The 18,500-nt window shown below is 54.5% G+C and overlaps 7 protein-coding genes across 7 annotated transcripts; 5 read left to right on the top strand and 2 right to left on the bottom strand.

Moving 5' to 3' along the window:
- Positions 1-1,234: 1,234 nt before the first annotated feature.
- On the top strand, positions 1,235-4,294 carry C7974DRAFT_96335 (fungal-specific transcription factor domain-containing protein). Its single transcript, XM_046147604.1, has 3 exons — positions 1,235-1,699; positions 1,840-3,982; positions 4,032-4,294. Exons 1-3 carry the CDS (start codon positions 1,564-1,566, stop codon positions 4,174-4,176), a joined length of 2,424 nt encoding a protein of 807 aa, XP_046001152.1. The 5' UTR covers positions 1,235-1,563; the 3' UTR covers positions 4,177-4,294.
- An 822-nt stretch (positions 4,295-5,116) lies between these two features.
- On the top strand, positions 5,117-6,147 carry C7974DRAFT_446549 (50S ribosomal protein L30e-like protein; the record flags this gene model as incomplete). The annotated part of the gene is made up of 2 exons (XM_046145602.1): positions 5,117-5,420; positions 5,489-6,147. 2 exons carry the CDS (start codon positions 5,117-5,119, stop codon positions 5,869-5,871), a joined length of 687 nt encoding a protein of 228 aa, XP_046001151.1. The 3' UTR covers positions 5,872-6,147.
- Positions 6,148-6,402: 255 nt separating this feature from the next.
- On the top strand, positions 6,403-7,941 carry C7974DRAFT_408736 (uncharacterized protein; the record flags this gene model as incomplete). The annotated part of the gene is made up of 1 exon (XM_046143351.1): positions 6,403-7,941. One exon carries the CDS (start codon positions 6,403-6,405, stop codon positions 7,939-7,941), a length of 1,539 nt encoding a protein of 512 aa, XP_046001150.1.
- Positions 7,942-8,117: 176 nt separating this feature from the next.
- Positions 8,118-9,940, bottom strand: C7974DRAFT_408735 (uncharacterized protein; the record flags this gene model as incomplete). Its single annotated transcript, XM_046143350.1, has 4 exons — positions 8,118-8,742; positions 8,790-9,312; positions 9,357-9,497; positions 9,547-9,940. The coding sequence occupies 4 exons, from the start codon at positions 9,938-9,940 to the stop codon at positions 8,118-8,120; spliced, it is 1,683 nt and encodes a 560-aa protein (XP_046001149.1).
- Positions 9,941-11,472: 1,532 nt separating this feature from the next.
- Positions 11,473-12,390, top strand: C7974DRAFT_96269 (uncharacterized protein). Its single transcript, XM_046147603.1, has 2 exons — positions 11,473-12,014; positions 12,071-12,390. Exons 1-2 carry the CDS (start codon positions 11,565-11,567, stop codon positions 12,185-12,187), a joined length of 567 nt encoding a protein of 188 aa, XP_046001148.1. The 5' UTR covers positions 11,473-11,564; the 3' UTR covers positions 12,188-12,390.
- A 312-nt stretch (positions 12,391-12,702) lies between these two features.
- C7974DRAFT_408734 (uncharacterized protein) lies at positions 12,703-13,211 on the bottom strand (the record flags this gene model as incomplete). Its single annotated transcript, XM_046143349.1, has 3 exons — positions 12,703-12,759; positions 12,810-12,962; positions 13,131-13,211. 3 exons carry the CDS (start codon positions 13,209-13,211, stop codon positions 12,703-12,705), a joined length of 291 nt encoding a protein of 96 aa, XP_046001147.1.
- Positions 13,212-13,400: 189 nt separating this feature from the next.
- On the top strand, positions 13,401-18,032 carry C7974DRAFT_96245 (Urb2/Npa2 family-domain-containing protein). Its single transcript, XM_046147602.1, has 2 exons — positions 13,401-13,472; positions 13,525-18,032. Exons 1-2 carry the CDS (start codon positions 13,455-13,457, stop codon positions 17,989-17,991), a joined length of 4,485 nt encoding a protein of 1,494 aa, XP_046001146.1. The 5' UTR covers positions 13,401-13,454; the 3' UTR covers positions 17,992-18,032.
- Positions 18,033-18,500: the final 468 nt, after the last annotated feature.

Raw genomic sequence — 18,500 nt, 5'->3', positions numbered from 1 at the left:
CGGATGAGACTTGCTACCGAATCGTCTGGGTAGCAGACGGTGTGACGGTGAAGACAGCACGTCGATCTCTGGCGATGCCGTTTGGCGACTAGGCTGCGGGTCACTCCATCCAGGGCGACGCACCTAGGGATCCTTACTATGTCGACTTAACGGACATAAAGGCGGGCTGGCGGGGCATTGCAGGTTCGCGATGCTCTCTGACGGTTAGTGATGTCAACCTGTATCGACATGTCATGACGCGAAGAATTGCGTTGTTGATGAGACAGGAGTGCCGGCTGAACCTTGACACGAACACGACTTCTGGCTGATAATTGAGTTTCTGCGGGCGCTGCCATCTGGCAGACTGCAGCTGGTGGGCCGGTACTAAGTAAGTCCAGGGTGGGTCCGGGGAGGAGCGGCTCCCTAGCCCGATGGAATGGATAGACTTCCAGGAACAAGTCCGCGACGATCGCCCTAGTGCTGCTGGGCGTCTTAAAATTGCTCGTAGCTGCGACGTTGTCGGGTGCTGGTGAAAGGTTGACGGCAGCCCTGGCGTCATCAATGCCAGCAAGAAGGGCAGCCCCTTTTCTACGCCGGCGTCATCGAATCGAACGACACGGCCGAGAGGGTGAAACGGTAAGTAGGTATTGCTGACCTGCTATGTCAGTATCGATGCAGCAATACGTGAGGCGGTGAGCGCGCCCATGCATCTGATAGCTGGCAACGTGCAAACTACCACTGCAAGAGGTAAAAGCAGTCTGAGGCTCCTTACCGCTTTTTCTTCACGCTGTGCGACGAGTGGATGACGGGTACCGCCGTTGACAGGTGTGGTGCGGCGCAACCATGTTCGAATCAGACCGTGGGCGAAAAACAACTGGGCCGTGGGCGGCGACGCGCAACAGCGTCCAGCTGGGAGCGAGTCTGGGCCATGCCAGAGAGCACCTGAGATGTGGCAGCGTTCGTGATGGGCGCCGGTGTCCGTGGAAAGCACAGCCTGTGCACCAGATAGAGGGCAATCAGGGCCGGCGCAGCTTGGGCGAGGCTGCACCTGCTGCACCTGCTGCACCTGCTGCACCTGCGTGGGCCGCAGCTGCTGGCCGACCAGCAGCAGCAGCGCAGCCCGCCCAACGAGTGCCTCCTGTATCGTTGCCACGCTGTAAGACGGGTATGACAGGGCCGTTCCAGCTGGCCTAGCGCCTGTTTCCGCGGCGTATTAATTCCACGATCATGGGGTGGCTGGTCGGTCGCGGGCACGCTTCGAGGGGCACTGGCTGCACAGGCCATCTTAGCCTTTTGGCCTCCTCGCCTCCGCCATCGCGCAGCACCTCGCGCCCGACATCCATCCCATCCTCGACCCTATCTTCCCTTGCGCGCGCAGCCCTCTGGAGCCGCCGCCGCCCTGCACCACCGTCCGCCGGCCGCCCCCGGTGCTCCCTCGCCGTTCGCATGCCCTTTCGCGGAATGAGAGACGGACCCGCCAGCTTCACCGCAGCCATCACCACGCCCTAACGCCAACGCCCGCGCGCGCCCGGCCCTCGAGCCATCTCGCCGTCAGACCTGCGAGCAGCCTGCCGCGTGCCGCACATGCCCGCCGCAATGGCCTCCACCGCCGCGCCCGCCGCCGCACGCAAAACCGGCGCGCCGGAGAAGAAGTACAAGTGCCAGTTCTGCAACCGCGCCTTCAGCAGGAGCGAGCACCGCAGCCGCCACGAGCGCTCCCGTAAGTCCTCCCTCCCGTGGCGCCCGTGTCTGATGGAGCTCTGTGTTTGGAGCGCGGGGTAGCTGTTTACTGATGCGGGACGTTGCGCGGTGCGCGCTGCGGGGCCCACGGTGTTGCTGTTGCTAACTGCCCCTCACCAGACACCAAAGAGCGGCCCTTCAAGTGCCTCAAGTGCCGCAGCACCTTTGTGCGCCGCGACCTGCTGCTGCGCCACGACCGCACCGTCCACGCCAAAGACGGCGGTGCGCCGCTGCCCAGCGAGCAGAAGCGCCGCGCCAGCAACAAGGCCCTCGACGCCGCCGCGCCCGCGCCCAAGAGCGCGCTGCCCCTCGATGCCCCGCCGCTCGACCAGCTCGACGCCAGCGAGGACGGCATGGTCGACGTCGACATCGAGACGGCCGCCATGCTGATGACCGACTTCCACCACAAGGCCATGGCCAGCCAGGAGCCCGAGATGGTGCTCGACCACGCCGACCCCGTCATCTCGCCTGCCGGCCCGCAGCACATGGAGCCGTCCGCCGCCCAGGTCCCGTACACGGCGCCCGGCCAGAACATGCTGCCGCAGATGCCCTGGCGCGACTCGATGGTGCCGCAGTCCGAGCCCGAGCCGCAGCAGAAGACCCACTCGTCGTTCCATCCGCACAGCCACCTGGCGCCCATGATGGAGCGCACCATGTCCGGCAACACGGCCCTCGCGCCCACCTTCCCGTCCATGAGCGAGAACAACCTCGGCACCCCCAATCCGCTGTCGCCGTACCCGTCCATGCTCGGCCCGGTCTCGCCCGTCGACTACCGCAAGTCGCCCGGCCCCAGCCAAGCACTGACCATGACGAGCGCGCCCCAGCTCGAGTCCGAGGAGCAGTGCCGCAAGGTCTACGACAACATCAAGCAGTACGACAGCGAGAACGCGCTCCTGGATACGTTCCACCTGCCCAGCCTTAACACGCTGAACCGTCTGCTCAAGACGTACTTCGACCTGTTCCACCACCACCTGCCCTTTCTGCACCCGGCGACGTTCCACCCCACCGAGGTCGCTGCGCCGCTGCTGCTGGCCGTGCTTTCGATCGGCGCTCTCTACATCTTTGACCAGGACCAGGCATACATGCTGCACATTGGCTCCAAGGTACTTGTCAACCAGTTCTTGCAGAACAAGGAGAACTTCAGCTCGCGAAAATGTCCGCTGTGGACCATGCAGAGCACTCTGCTGAACATGCAATTCTCCAGCTGGAGCGGCGACCCAAAGGGTCTCGAGTGGGCTTGCTCTATCAAGAGTCTTCTCGCGAACATGGTTGCAGGTAACCGTTACGAGCTCAAGATCCGCTCTGAAGCCCGTGAAGGTGCTCAGCCGAGTCATCAGGAGTGGATCGAGGACGAGCAGTGCCGCCGTACCTACTACGCCGTGTACATCTTCTTTGGTCTCTTGACATTGACCTACAATCACACACCCGCCATGGGCTTCAATGAGTTTGACACACTGGAGCTGCCGTCTTCAGAGTCTCTCTGGACCATGAGTGGCGAAGATGAGGAGGCATGGCGCGAGGCTCTTGCCGTGTCGAAGATCATCACTTTCCGCCAGGCGCATGACAACCTGTTTCAGGGCGAGACTGCACGTTATAGTGCGTTTGCGACTCGTGTTATGATCAACGCCTTGTTCCTGGAAGTTTGGTACCACAAGCGCAGCCCCGAGGCACTTCAGGATGTTGTTACTGAGTACAAGCTTCGCCTTGCGCTAGAGACTTGGGAGAAGTCACTTGATTTGTGCGAGCCAGAGACCGTCGTGGTTCGTCTGAGCGCGCCTCACAAGGGGCATCCTTTGATCTTCAACGCTATGGCGCTTTACCGTAACACACGAGCTCGACTTGTTGTCGACCTGAAGTCCATCCAAGAGGCCCTTCGCTATCACGACTCTTACGAAGTTGCGGCAGCTATGACTAATGCGCGCGATAAGGTCCAGCGTTCGCAAGAGATGATCAAGGTCATTCAGGAATGCTTTGACTGCATCGAGGTAGCAGCAGTGCAAGGCATCCGTTGGGTCGCACGCACCTCTGCTACCAACTGGAGCATTGAGCACCCGCTCGCAGGCATGGATCTTGTGGTGATTCTCACACTCTGGCTGTACCGTCTGGAACACGACGAAGAGCCCGCAAATGAAGAAGAGCTGGCCATGTACAACAAGTTGCGTAACTTGTTCGACGATGACTCGGTCGATGTTTACGGCGCTAAGCTGAGCTCTACCGTTGCACGGTTATGGGGCAGCATGATTGACGAAGTGGTTGTATGGGGGTAAGTTCGTTCTTTTCCAGCCGCGAAGCATCATACTAACGAGCGGCAGAATCACCAAACTCATGGGCGAAGCCTTCAAACTCCACTCGCAAGCGCTTGTAGGCTACGAGGACGCAATGTCCTCGAGGTCTGGATCAGCCTCGCCATTGGCGTCCGGCGCCGTGCAAGTCCTTGAGATGCAAATGGCTTACTAGCCACATGATGACATATCCTTCTATTTTTTCCGTTTCTTTGCTAGATTGCAGCAGTCCTCTTCTCATCTCGTCATCTCTCTGCATTCGGGAGGCATGGCATGGAGTTCGGTGTCATTTTATTGTTTTCTCTCTTCAGATCGAAGTAACACGGCGCATTGGGGCGATCTGGTCCAGAGTTACACACTCGAGCTCAGGCTCATTTCGTTCTGGCATCCCTCTAATATCTTTCCTCTCGCTCATACCCTTTGGCTTTCTGGACCGGTTCTGAGGCTGGCCCCAAGTGCGTTTCGGTTCAAATCGGTCTGCCTGCGAGCAGCGTCGGCTGCATTCCGATAATACTTGTTCTTATATTCGTATTTCGTATCTGTTACGGCTGGGTTTCCTTCTGCATATACCATACGCACCTGCTTATTGTCTTCGCGGCGACGGAGGAGGAGGGTACTTAGGTAGTAGATTGATGACGCAGGAGTGAAGGCGTGCGTTTTCATGTCAGGACTTTCGTGTATAAAAATTGTTCTCTGAGAAACATCATGTGAATGTGCAACATGATCTGTGGCTCTTCCGGTGCGTGACTTGAAATGTTGTGCCTTGAAAGGGTCCTCAAGGTTGTGAAAAATTCTAGAGTACTGTGCAGGCAGCCTTCAATAATCGAAGCAGCATGTGAGGTAGAAGATAACGAGTATGATACGGTCATTAGATAGATAACCTTGTTGTCAATTTGTGGAGGTATTTGTGCCCATGTCCAACGGTCACTTCCTCATGCGCGCCAGAGTGCGGACCGCTGCAAATGCCAAGACGCTAAATTTCGATTTTCGCAAAAAGTTGAGTGGAGCTGCGCACAGCACAGCATCAGCTTGCAACCATCCTGTCGCTTGCTCCCCATTCCTCCCACGCACTACATACCCATCTTGTCACAGTTATAGAGTTTGTCGAATTCACAATGGCCAAGGAAATCGAAGAGAAGAAGCTGAAGAAGGAGAAGAAGGACAAGAAGGAAAAGAAAGAGAAGCGTGCGGAGACTGACGGTGTCTCGAAGCCTAAGAAGGAGAAGAAGGACAAGAAGAGCAAGGATGTCACAGATGCTCTCTCGGCCGCAATTGAGGAGCCTGAGGTCTCCATGATGGAGATTGACAGCGGTGTTGCTGCAGAGGGTGACGAGCCCTCCGGCGCACTTGTCCCCTTCGCCTTCCCTCTCGCAGACAACGACAAGGAGGTCAAGAAGATCCTCAAGACTGTCAAGAAGTGTACGTCCCACTCCTTCTCCTAGCATACGCAGTTGCGCGTCCAAACGGCTTACTGACGTTTCCAATAGCCGCAAAGACCAAGACTCTCCGCCGTGGTGTCAAGGAAGTCGTCAAGGCTCTCCGCAAGTCGCAAGGCTCTGGAAACACCGCCGACATTAACGACCCGTCTGCCATCGTCGTCATCGCCGCCGACATCTCGCCTATGGATGTTATCTCGCACATCCCCGTCCTGTGCGAAGACCACGGCATTCCTTACATCTACATCAAGTCGCGCGCACAGCTTGGAGAGGCCAGCGCAACGAAGAGGCCCACCTCCGTGGTCATGGTTGCAAAGGCCGGGTCAGGCAAGAAGGCTAAGGACGTCAAGGACGACGACACAAAGGAATTCGAGGAGGCATATGGCGAGCTGCAGAAGCTGGTTTCCAAGGCGGCAAAGACGGTGCGCAAGTAAGCGCTGCGACAGGAGCATGTGATGCGTGTAGCATTTCCTGATGCATGGCTGCATGTTGGATTCTTACTGTGCAAAATGGGAGAGGCGTACGGCGTTACGACCAAATCTACTGGGCATTACGTCCCGGTGTTGTTTATCATCTTCTGAGTGTGGGCGTATGTCAAATATCATGAACAAACGACTCAATCAACGCAATGAAACGTCCAAACTTATACTGACCTTCAAGTTGGGTACCATGTAACTAATCCTCAGTGCGTACTGAGAGCGCACATATCGCACAGTCATACAGAGGGATCGACCTACAACATGGAAAACAAGAGAACAAGTCCCACGTGCACGCTCAGCCGTGAAGCGACCCGCGCCGCTTATGGCAAGGCACCATCTCCAGGCAGCGCGACCGCCCTTCTCTCAATCGGCCCCACTTATGAGTCCTGTATTTATTAGCAAGATACCAACAAACTCTCAAACAACCTTACAACTCGAACCTCACCCAGTCAAGTCCGTTGCCTAGTTACTGCAACAGCAGCGGAAATGGCAACATCAAAGGCTTCTGCGATGTGCAACAACACCATCGAAGGAGACACGCAGCTCAAAATCGAGATCTACGATATCACGACTGCAGACGAGCTGATTGACCAAGTTCTTGCCCTGGGCGAGCAAGCATCAAGAATCTCAAGTGTCTTCATCGACATGACGAGATACTACGAGACCCTCGACGAGGCCGAAGAGTTAGCTGATGCTGCAAGAAAGCAACTAGAAATCTCGGCTACCAACAAAGACACCAGTTCTTCGCCACTGGCAAGGACGTCTGTTACTGTCACTGATGCATCCACGCTCTGTGGCCCCATCATCACTCTCCTCGACTTGATCAAAACCTACAATGGACGCCTCACGTCTTTCACCTGGCCGGCACCGTTGTTACTATATCGAGTTTTCACACGCCCGCAGAGCTTCTGGACCGCATTGTACGCCCACGCGCCGACCCTCGTGACACTGCACCTGGACTTCTTCTGCCACGAAGTGCACACCCTCGGCCCCCTGCCTCCCAACACAGCTTTCCCGCTCCTCAAGACATTGCAACTAGACACCAGCAGCGCGCACGCATGGAATGGATGTAACGGAAGCACCATTGACGCCCTCTTGCACGCAAGCCCACACCTCGAGTCTCTGCGCTTCGAATGGCCACTGGGCGATCTGGAACACTGCCAGCTCACGAACATATCATGGGCGTGGACGTTCCCTGATCTCACACACCTGCACGTGTGCGGTCTTAACATCGAGCACAATCACAATGCATACAACGACTTCCTCGTGCGCCACCCTGGTCTGACGAGCCTTGAGGAGCGCGTTGACGGCCCTTACGACGACGAGGGTGGCAAGCTAGACGCGCGACTGCCTGCCTCAGCGCTCCCGAATCTGCATACTCTGATTAAGGCCGGCGGAAGTACGCACCCGCTCACCGACTACTTCGATACCGCGGCAAACCGCCCGATACACTCTCTCACGCTGCATGTGGGGAGCTTCTCGGGTATCGAGCAGTGCCTGCCAGATATCGTAGCGTGTACTCCCGCGCAGACAGGTTTGCGCTCGCTCGCTTTCCGGGGTGCAATCGACCGCTGGCGGGACAGCATCGAGGCTTTGGACAGCAGTAGCGATGACAGAACCGAGACTCCGGCCGAGCGGCAGATACGCAAAGAGAAATGGGCAAAGAATAGAGAAGAGCGGAAGAAGCGCAGACCGCTTACGATCTTGAAGAAGGTGTTGCCGAGTTTGTTGGGTCTGGAGGAACTGGATATCGAGATGGATAGTAGCCATCCTTCGTGTGAGTCTTCGGGTACGTGGGTATGCCCTGAGCCGATGAGTGAGGTGGATCTTCGTAATGTTATGGGTGCGCTGACTGAGGGGAATGCGAGGAATCTCAGGATCCTGCGCATGAGGGATACGCGTGCGAAGCCTTTGCAGCAGCTGGGCGAGGTGTTGCGTGAGAGCGAGGTAGTAACGGGGAGTCTGCAGGTTGTCGAGTGGTGTGGTGAGGAGAAGAGTGTACTTCGCGTGTCACAGATTGAATAGAGCATGAGATTACCGAGATCTAAACACAAGGACAGAAGTTACCAGAAAGACTAGATACGTCTAACCAGGAGCTGCGGAACGGGAACAGAACCTCCTATTTTAGCCCGTGATAACCCGAAAAATTAGGAAGAGAAGGCTTATGGGATGCCAAATTGTTTTCAGCGCCGTATACCACGTTAGCCACGCCGCAGTCCAGCTCTCGATCTTCGCTTCACCACCACAACGAAGAAGCTTGCAACAATGACCCCCAAACCACCCAAGCCGACTGCAAACCAAAATGAAGAGCGTAGCCCTTCGAGCCGGATCCGATCTGCACGTTCATCTGAGGCCCACATACCATGTGACACATTCCCGTCCCGTAGGCCCCCAAACGCAGCATCTGTGGTATACCTATCGATGCTCCCCGCGAAACCCAGGCCAGCAGAGATACTATAGTTGACGAGAGTACTCACAAGACTAGCCGCCACGCCCTGTTTCTCCTTAGGCAGCGCAGTGGACATCAGCATGTTCGCCGCCGGGTAGCTGAGATTCATTGCCCCGGGCATGATGAGCACGGATACAAATGTCTGGGCCCAGTAGGTCTGATGCAGCGGCATGGTGGCCAGGAGCAGAGCGCCTACCGCGAAGAAGATCATAGAGAGGAGCATGACGTACGCTACGCCCAGGCGTTGTATAAGCCAGACAGTAGAGAAAGCGAAGAGAATACCAGTGATGGCCACGGGTGATGTTTGGGCGGATGTTAGGAGAGCGGATTGTCCGCGTAGGAGCTCGAGGAAGAGGTACAGATTGTATGCCCATATGCTGTCTCGGGTAAGCTGTGGATGGTGGAAATGAACACATGAACTGACCCGTGTGATGCCCAGCCTACCACAATGCAGCTCAATGCGAAGACCGCGTCTCGAGAAAGGCCACGAATCGGTACCAGAGGGTCGGTAACCTTCAGCTCCACGACTATGAACGCAATCAGCAATAAGCTGCCAACAGCCAAAAGAGCTCCGATGTACGGCGTGGACCAAAGCACTAGAGGAGCCTGATTCAACGCCATATTGACGAGGATCAATCCAGTGACGCCTGTGAATGTACCCCAGTAATCAAAGCTCGGTTTCTCGGATCTCAGTTCGTTCTCCCGCGTAAAGTCTGTTGGCAACACAAGGTAAGCAACACCCATGACGATGAGAGCGACGAAAGACAAGACCCAAAAATTGCATGGCCACCACCAGTGCTCAGCAATCAAAGCCGAGAAGACTGCACCTAAGGCTGCACCAAGTGGTCCGCAGGCGCCGAAGCATGCAAATCCAATCATACGCTTCTCGCCCGCAGGCAAAGTGCGCCCAATTAAAGCAACAGCGTTCGGGATTAACAAAGCAGGACCTGCGATGGTCAGAACATGACTGAGCCGTTTGTGTTGCACTTACCAATGCCCTGAAGCGCGCGCAATGTGCTGAAGACAATGCTGCCCCATGCATAAGCGAATCCTGTTATCAGACTGAACACAGAGAACCACAGCCAACCAAGGAGATAGATCCTTTTGTGTCCATACATATCGCCTAATCGACCTGCTTTGGTGTCAGTGCCAATACAGCGTGTGTCATGAGGCGAGCTCACCAGCTGGTAGTATGAACGTCCCAACACTCATACTATATGCAGCTGAGAACCAGCTCAATTCGCCAGGATTTGGTACGTTGAAGTAGTGGGCGAGCAAGACGACTGGAGCTACAGTTTGGTTCATAGCGCTCAGAGACAGCAGCTGAGAGACGCAAGTGACGGAGATGAACGCGATGAGCTGAATCGTGTTCATTGAGAACTCGGAGGCTGGCTCAGGTCTGATGTCTCGCTCAACTTTTGAGAGACCTGTGTGGTTACTATTGGTTGACGCCTTCTGCGACGACAAGTTGCTCTCCACATCGGATTGTGGCACGTAGTGAGGTGACTGTGGGACGACAGGAAGGCGCTCGCGCTCCTTCATATGGGTAGCGATCGCTCTGGCTGGTTTCTGCATTGTGAGTGTGTGATTGACTGGGTGATCCGAACGTTTTTAGTAAGCTGAAATAGAGTCTGGACACTAGATGACTATCACTGGCATCGCAAATACAGCGGGGAGTGCTTTGGCGCCGCATCAAATACCTTTGAATCAGCAAGATTACGCATCGTATCCACCCTGGAAGCTCGGTAGGGTACCAACCTTGAAGGGTCTGCGGCCAAAGCCGAAAATGTATACGTATCTGTGCATATGATGCAACGGTCAGCCACCAAAGGTAATGTCAGATCCAAAGGACAGTTCAGGGCAGGTATAATCAGCGAGCCGTAAGCAGTACAGACAAGAGCATCTACAACAAGGTCAACGGTGTCTGCATTGGATCAGATCAAGTCGGAGATCGTCAGCTGTATTGGAATCTAGGAGCAGCCAATACCTCGGAATCGTGGTTAGTCTGAAGTACTGACTGCCGTGTGAGAGATACCTTCAGACAGTCCCCTTTAGTCTCGGACTCGTGTTCAGTGGTGAGGAACAAAGATGCTCCATTCATGAACTAGGACCCTGAGGCGGGAGTGGTACCCAACCCCCACGTTTATTAGGTTCCGCTACAGTATTGGACTGTTGTAAGCCACACCGGAAATATCTGCAGTTGTCCAGCGACGAAGATGTGAAATTGATCTGCGTTGCTGCATTGGTATCTCGCAGGCATGCACGTCGGGTGTAAATCTATACCCTTGTCAAAAGGCTTTGGTTGGTCCGGATCGGGGCAGCCACAACGGCGGGTATGTAAGACGGAACGATCTGGGACCTGCACCGGGTAACAAGTGTTGATACTCGAAAGCTGATCCTTGCATGCCGCGGGGGAGCACAGTATGAGAGGTAGATCGACCGTCAAACGTTCCGGATTGCCGATGTTGGTTCAAACTCAGAGGCTACTTACTGCACCAGGGTACGTACAGTATAATTGGCTATTTGGCAGTTTGTAGGATCCAAACCTGCTTCATTGCAGCCAACAAGCCGCAGAACTATGATTGTATAACTCCAGTCGAGTGTATACAGTTTAACGAGAGAGTCTTACCTGATGCTCTATTTTGACAAGTGGCTGGTTGGACGTGCCTGTTCAAGACGGTTGTGGTGGAGACCAGGGAAAAGAAGGGGAGCCGATATGCATCTGGTACCAAAGCGGCTTAGTCCAGCTGACACAGGCAGTTACCAGACTCGCCTCTTCCAGCAACACCCCACGGCCACAAATACAGAAGGTTCACTGCACTGATTATTGGATTATTTTTATGCAGAGCTAGCTGATAACTAGCTTGCATACGCCCCTTGCACTGCATGCATGTGAAGTCTAGGGCGGACATGAACGAGAAAGGATGCAGTACAGGGCCAGGCGATACGTGAACCATCCGCACGAATGAAGCACATTGCCTTAATACAGTATGCAGTTTCAGCCCAGAACACATCGTACGATGAGAACGTGCAAGTGCAGACAGACCTCTGACGTATGCGGCTCTAGCTGGGTAGCTCCAACCCCGCAGATACCTTTCACATGACCAAGGAGGTACTCACAGCTCACCGCGCACGATACGAAACGTTCTACATCTGAAACATCCGGCCACCGCGATACAGCTTTACAAAGGCGTCGAGAATGCTTTTCGTACTCCTCGTTACTGTTTCGACCCTCGCCACTGCAGCGCTCCTCCCTTCAGCCCCCCGCTCCGCCTTCTCTGATGCGAGCCTTCTGAATGACAGGTGCACATTCATACTCTGGCACCATCAGCAATCGTCATTAGATTATATTCAATTGAATACGATCGTTGACCATGCGAACAGCATGACTATCGACGTGGCTTCACATCGCCCAGCTACAGCGTTTAATAGCTACACCCGGCTTGATCAAAAGCGTATTTTTGCAGTGGCGGGGTTACTGGACGATAAAAGGCTGACTATTGCGTCTGGTGAGGGTGACGTCCTGAAGTTCGAAGTTGGTGAGGTAAAGTGGAATACAGAAGGAATGCATGGAAGGCATGGTGAAAACGGGAAACGAGCAGAGGCCTGGTGTGATGCGGGGAAATGGGAAGGTAGTTCTGACAGAAGGGTAAGTCGTGTGTTGTCTTATGGTGGAAACTGTTGCAGTCCGCTGATATGATCCAGAAGCGAATACTGAGTTGCGCATTCCCTTGCGAGCGAATAGCCGTCGCGGATCTAGGGAGCGAAAAGTACGGTCAGGCACGCAAAGAAGGAAGTCAAGCCAGGATTGGCTTGGTGTGAGCTCGTTCACTTCAGCCACGTACATTTCGCCGACAGGATCATGGCTGAGGACTGCTTTGTCGAATCGCTTGTTGTCTCAAGTTCTAGTAATGTAGAACCAAGCCTTGAAGTCTCGAAAACGTGTCTTCTGTCAATCTGAGCACCTTCCGAACTCTGCGTGTGGTGGCCCTCAAATGTGGCGAACGACCAAGCCCTCTGTGGGCGTCTGTGCAAGAAGAACGCATGCTATATTCCGACACGTCCCTCTTCCCTCCGAAATGGGTATCAGCATATTGTTGAAGGCTGAACAACTTACTCTGATTTCGCAGTCAGGAATATACTACTGTAGCATTAGTCCTATCGAGTCCTTACAGCACGTGCTTGTGAACTTTGTGAGGAGCATGCGATGGGTGCCAGATATACAGCGTTAAATTCCAAGTCTCTCTATACCGTGCCATACTGTACAACGCGCTTTTCGTGTACCAAACTCATTATGCTGAAGGAACCCACTCTCGACATTGCTGTATGTCATTCGCTTACGGCCTGACGACGCGGAGACCATCCTTAGCGGGCGATGCAGCACGCTTGAACGACTGTAGAGGGTTAGTGACTGCCAATAGAGTCTCTGGCTATGTGGACTGACGTTGTCGCACTCCTCCCACGCACGTCCAGCACCGAAACCAAGACCGACTGTCGCGGGCCACGCGCGGCGCTTGAAGAGGAGGACAGAGAAGACGATACCGAAGGACAGACCGAGGCCAGAGCGGATGAGCATCGAGGAGAGGCAGCGGTCCCACTGCGCATTACTGTTAGCTGTTTGTTCCTACGCATGTGACAGCTTATCGCGTAAGTCTTCTGGAGCTGCAATCGGGGCCTCCGGCCCCCATCATAGCTAACAAATCCCTGAAAGCAGCCTCCAAGGTTCGTAACGGATGCAGTCGCATGTCTACGCGGTCATATGTACCTTCTCGTTGAGGAGACCCTCGCTCAATGGGCGGGTGGTGCGCGGGATGGGCGCGATAGGCTGAGAAGGAGTGTCGGACATGGTTGCGGCGCGTGCGGGAGCAATTGAGCGTCTGGGGGTATCTGGCGACGGCGGTAGAGGTAGTGATGCGCGGGCTGCGGTGCTGTTGATGCCGGTGCAGCTCAGCGGAGTTTGACGTCGGCCGCCGGCTTGGCAAGGGCAGCTGGCAGCTGCGGCCGGGCCTGTCTCCACAAAATTTAATTCTATGCTAGAACCGCTGCGCCGGCTTTCTCTTGACCAACACAACGAGAAACAGGCGCAGAAATGGCGCCAAAACAAACAGTAAGACTCCCAGACTCTCTCTGCTTTGCAGATCCATGCTAAAATCTTGTAGACCTCTGAAAATGGGCCTGCGCCAACCCGCCCGCGCCTGCAAGCTATCAACCAGAACTTCTCTGATGTAAACGAGCAAGTCGAACAGGCTGCACAGATTATCGGCCTCCCGGACTACTGGACAACTATAAAAGGCGATCACAGAGCCGGAATCACAAAATCTCTAGTCAGAGCACGAGCAGAATGGGTTTTGCGCTGGGCTCTTGACAAATTGAAGGACGAGTCTACAGTCGGGAGGACAGCAAGAGGCACCACTTCCCTGTGGAAGCTTCTGGATTGGATGATACATGTCTTGCCTGTCTCCCGCAGCGCACCGCACCTACGAGACGCCGCATTTCCTGCCATCCTCGAGCGAACCCTGATCGAACACTTCGATCCACGCCAGACCACGCCTGCGTCCGATGATGTCGCCATGACCGATGCCTCTGGATCAAGCGACACAGTTGGCGAGACTAGCAAACCGTCCAAGAAGCGAAAGCGTGGAGCAGCTGGCGCAGATGGCTCCGCTGGGCAGGCTACGCTTGGGGCCGCTGAGCTCCAGAAGCTGTTCCTTACGACCAGGACCGTCATTGAATCCATCACCAGCTTGAGCAACGCCCAAGGCCCGAGTGAGGATACAGTTCAGGCTGAACTCATGAAGGTTGCGTTGAGAACAGAGAGCGCACAAGCTGCCAGCATTTTGAAAAACTGGCTCATGACTGTGGAGACGCTGCTTGCCTTGGCCCCTTCAGCTCCAGGCGAACAGCATTTGACCGAAATCATGGACTTGTCTCTGGTCATAGAGATCTGGGAGCTGCGAACTGCTGCAGCAAACGACGATTCCAGTACATCTGCCGACGAGTTCTCCACAGAGTGTCTAGTACCGGCTCTGACGCTTCTTGATACCCTGAAAGCGCTGCGCTCCATACATCCGGACCAGTCTGTTGCGTCTTCTACTGATCGCGCAACACAGATCATCGAGAAGCTCTTGGCAAGACATTTGTTTGCACCAGCGAGAGCTGCTTTCCTCGCGGATACCGACAAGGCCACAGAAGGCATCAGCAAGTACCGGGAAGCCACATTACTTGTTGGTAACCTAGGACCGTTGCGCGCAAAGCTTCTCCAGGCAGCTCAAATCGAGGACGACGGCGAACTAGTACCAGCTCACCTAGCAGCACTGTCAGGCGCGGCATCCCAGCTCTTGAGTCTTGCCATCCGGGTTTCGCCATCCAAGACTCCAAGGAGTAAGCTTGCCGAGAAGCCATGGATTGAGGCCGTCTTCATAGCCCTGGTAGAATGTGCAGGATGCTCGCTTACAACACCACCAACCTTTGCAACACCGAGAACCGCTATCGAGGTGCTTGTCCATGCTGTTGGTATTCTTCGTGCGCACAGCGTGAGTGTCAAATCCGACATCTTAAAAGATCTGTTCTGGTATCATTCAGGTATCAAATACCCGATTGGCAAAGACAGGCAGATGCACTGGTCGTTGGTAGCTGCCCTGATCGAGCTCGACCCAAGCGTCTTCGTAACAGAGCCAAAGAGCCTAGCAGGACCTTCGAAGGCGCAACAAACCGATCTTGCACAGGTCATCTTTGAAGAGCTCTCGAAGGTCCAATTCGAAGGACATGGCTTTACCGACAACCTTGATCCAATTACAAGTGAGAAGCACCCACAAAAAGGCCAGACCCAGCCTCGGATTGGGAAAACCACCGTATTGGATCGCATAATTGTTCCACTCATGTCTGGGTTTGCCACAAACCGGAACCTGCTTGGTTTCATCCGCCGTTGGGATGAGCAATTGGTCAGGGCCTACAGGCATGAGAACCGAAAGGCTCTCAAAGAGTGCAAAGACCTGATTTGGGAAGACCGTTCAATCAGCCAGGCTTTAGCGCAGCGCCTTGAGCAATCCCTTACCCAGGGTCAAATCGCAAACCTGCTACAAGAACACGCCCAACGTATGGATGATCTTGGCCGCGCCTTGAGTACAGAGGCAGAGCAAGATGTCAAAGTTAAGAAGCTCGCTGCCTACAAGAAAGCCGCGAGCACTGCAGTGATTGTACCGGCTATCTTACAGTCTATTACATCTGACGAGATCATCGGAGCGGTAAAATCACAGATGCGCTCGCTACTGCAGGAGTTTTCGACTTGGGTTCAGGATGACCGCTACAGCCCTCACACCCGACTGTCACTTTCGTGGCTCACGTTGTGTCAGCTTCTATCGAAACTCTGGCCACTCGAGTTGCACAGCTCAGTGGAGCAACAGGAAGAACTACTCTCGCCGTTGATCGAGCAATCTCTCAACGATGTTTCAGCGCCTCCCAGCAAACGCGTCGACTCCCCCACGCGAGCAGCAGCCATGTTGTTCTTGCTCGACACATGTGACCACCTTCAGACCTTGCCCGGCTCCGAGGATCTCATCTGGCCCAGTCTGGACAAAATCCTCCAAATTCTCTCGACTGGTAGTCTGGACTCAGCGGAACACGTTAAGATGATTGGGTTTTTCTGTGCCGACTTTGTTCAACTCTTCGGACGTTTGAGTGCTGAACGATCGCAACGCTCACTGCAGCAGTTGTTAGTAGTTGTGTCAAGTATGCGTGACGACGCCAGTCTTGTTGCCATTCGGTCACTTTCTCAAGTCATCTTCGAACAGGGAGCTTCAACCTTACAGGACCTGTATCTTGCAGCGCTACTCAAGTTCGTTGAAAGCAATGACAGCCGTACGCAAAGTCTGGCGATCACGTCATTGTACTTCGTTCGGCCCTCTGCCATCTCTCGAGAGAAGCGCGAGGCAGTCCTGGACTCACTCACCGAGATGGCTATCACAGGGTCGCAGAATGCAGCGGCAGTGCTGAGCATTATGGTACAACTTATGGAAACCTCTAACGCAACCGCCAAGGTTTCTAGCGATGGTGCTGTCCTCTTTGAAATAGCTCAACAGGTACAAGATTCAGATCAAGCGTCATCCGCCACTCTGTACTTGCTTCAACAACTCGTACAGTTGACTCTTGGTCAAGTTGTTCTCAACCAAACCCAGTCACAGAACATGATCTACCTCGGCAAGTTCAAAGGGAAGCTCGACTCGATCACAAGCAAGAGTAAGCAGTGTTCTGCAGCCAATCTGGCTATCCTGCGTGCTGTTGGCGCTGTCCAGAAGCAGAACATGTTACTTCAGCCGAAGCAGTTTATATCGGTGCTCAAGGCAAGCCTGACCAGTGATTCGTCGACATCCACGTCGGCGTCGCTTCAAGACGTCATCGAAGCATTTAATGAGATTCCTACTGCCGCTCTGGTGGAATCCAAGCTTCTGGACTCTACCCAGAGCTGGCTGCGTACTTGGATCAGCGACAATGCAGACCTGGAGTCGTATATGATCACAGGCGGCCAAGGTCCTCGCGAACTGGCTGAGTATGTTGCACGTTTGCATACAATCGTTGCAAAGTACAAGCTTTACCCTAACACGCAGTGGATTGTCAAGTTCACGCTTAGTTGTCTTCGCGAGCGAGTCGCGGAACAGTGCAAGATCACCACAATAAGTACGATGAAGGATGTCTTTGCTCGACTTCCGGTTTTCGAAAAGCTGGACCTCGTTCATACTCTCACGCATCCGGTCGATTCTCTCGACCTTGCATCGTCGTATCGCCTTCTCACCACCCTGGTTTCAACTTTTGAGGACCGCCACGAGTCAAATGTTGAGCTGAGGAATAACCAACTGGCCTTGTTGCCAAAACTCTGTGATCTGCTGATCCGCTCTCCAGATCATGCATCCTTCAACGCACTGCTGTCCAGCATCAATACGATCCTCTCGAATTCGCCGTCGCTTGTGACCCAACACGGCATCGAGACCATAATTTCAGCGCTATCTATGCTGAGCTCTCGATCCAGCCCGCAGTTGCCCGCAGCACATGCTCCGGCCATCCACGCACGCCTTTGCGAAACCACACGCCTTATCCTACTCCTTCACCGCGGACGTCTGGGTGGCCGCCTGCACATCCTTTTGCCGCTCTTGCAGAACCTGCTCTTCCTGCTTTTCACACCCCACTCTGGCCGCGGCGCTCTGCCTTCGTGGCTGAGGGGCGACAAAGTCGGAGCGTTGACAGATGCCAACGGTGCACAGTACGCCCGAGTCCTCGCGACACTGTGCAACCCACCTCAATCAAGCATCCAGAAGACTCACACCAGCGGTACGACAAGCAAGACACTAAATGACCCGGTCAAAGCCGCACGAGAGAAGACCAGTGCCTATTTGTACCCTCTACTTTCGAGCTACTCTCGCTTTCAACTCAGCGGGCGCATTGAAGCGAACGTGCGGGAGAAGCTCATGCCGGGTATCTGGGAGGTGGTTGGCACCGCCAGTCTGAGTCGCGATGGATTGGACGCCATGTTTGCGGGCTTGGGTAGGAGCGAGCGCGATGTCTGGCGGAGCGTGTGGGGCGAGTGGGAGAGTGTACATGGGCGGAAGGATCTCCTTAGTGGCGATACTGTGTGAGCATATAAATGACGATAGCGCCATGTGGAACTGTCGCACCAATGAATTGTTCAAGATGGAAGTGTGCCTATTTTGTCTAAGCTATTCTGTATATGTACTAAAGCTTGCATTGCCTTCCTCGTCGGCTTTGACAATGGCGCTGCGGTATGACCATGTGAGGGATGATAGCAGCACACAGCGGCATTCGGATGATATAAGCGTAGTTGGCATCATCGGAGAATGTCGAGCCAGACAGGACAACAGACAATAGTAGTCGAGGATGAATATGAGCCACCCCTTTGCAATTATCTCGCAGAGTAGTTCTAATCTGAACACATGACGTCGAATTGGAAGCATTCAATCAGCAGAGGTTGCTTCTTATCGGAGGGTGGGATTCTTTTGGTTGTGTTCTGCTTATCGAGTGAGGCTGTTCGCGAGGTCTCGCAGGGTCAGGTGAGAAACAAACGTGTTAGAACATAGGTGACCTAGAAATAGCAGTACTGGCTTAATACAAACCTTGGGGAATTGTG

The sequence above is a fragment of the Boeremia exigua genome (genome assembly GCF_020726555.1).
Source record: "Boeremia exigua strain MPI-SDFR-AT-0100 chromosome Unknown C7974scaffold_2, whole genome shotgun sequence".
In the NCBI taxonomy this organism is placed as follows: domain Eukaryota; kingdom Fungi; phylum Ascomycota; class Dothideomycetes; order Pleosporales; family Didymellaceae; genus Boeremia; species Boeremia exigua.
This window is presented reverse-complemented; position numbering and strand designations above follow the sequence as displayed.

Bases quoted from the DNA above. Each gene is read 5' to 3' on its own strand.
- C7974DRAFT_96335 (XM_046147604.1), top strand. From the start codon at position 1,564: ATGCCCGCCGCAATGGCCTCCACCGCCGCGCCCGCCGCCGCACGCAAA. The intron at 1,700-1,839 runs GTAAGTCCTCCC...GCCCCTCACCAG, and splicing joins CAGCCGCCACGAGCGCTCCC to ACACCAAAGAGCGGCCCTTC. The intron at 3,983-4,031 runs GTAAGTTCGTTC...AACGAGCGGCAG, and splicing joins GACGAAGTGGTTGTATGGGG to AATCACCAAACTCATGGGCG.
- C7974DRAFT_96269 (XM_046147603.1), top strand. From the start codon at position 11,565: ATGCTTTTCGTACTCCTCGTTACTGTTTCGACCCTCGCCACTGCAGCG. The intron at 12,015-12,070 runs GTAAGTCGTGTG...GATATGATCCAG, and splicing joins AAGGTAGTTCTGACAGAAGG to AAGCGAATACTGAGTTGCGC.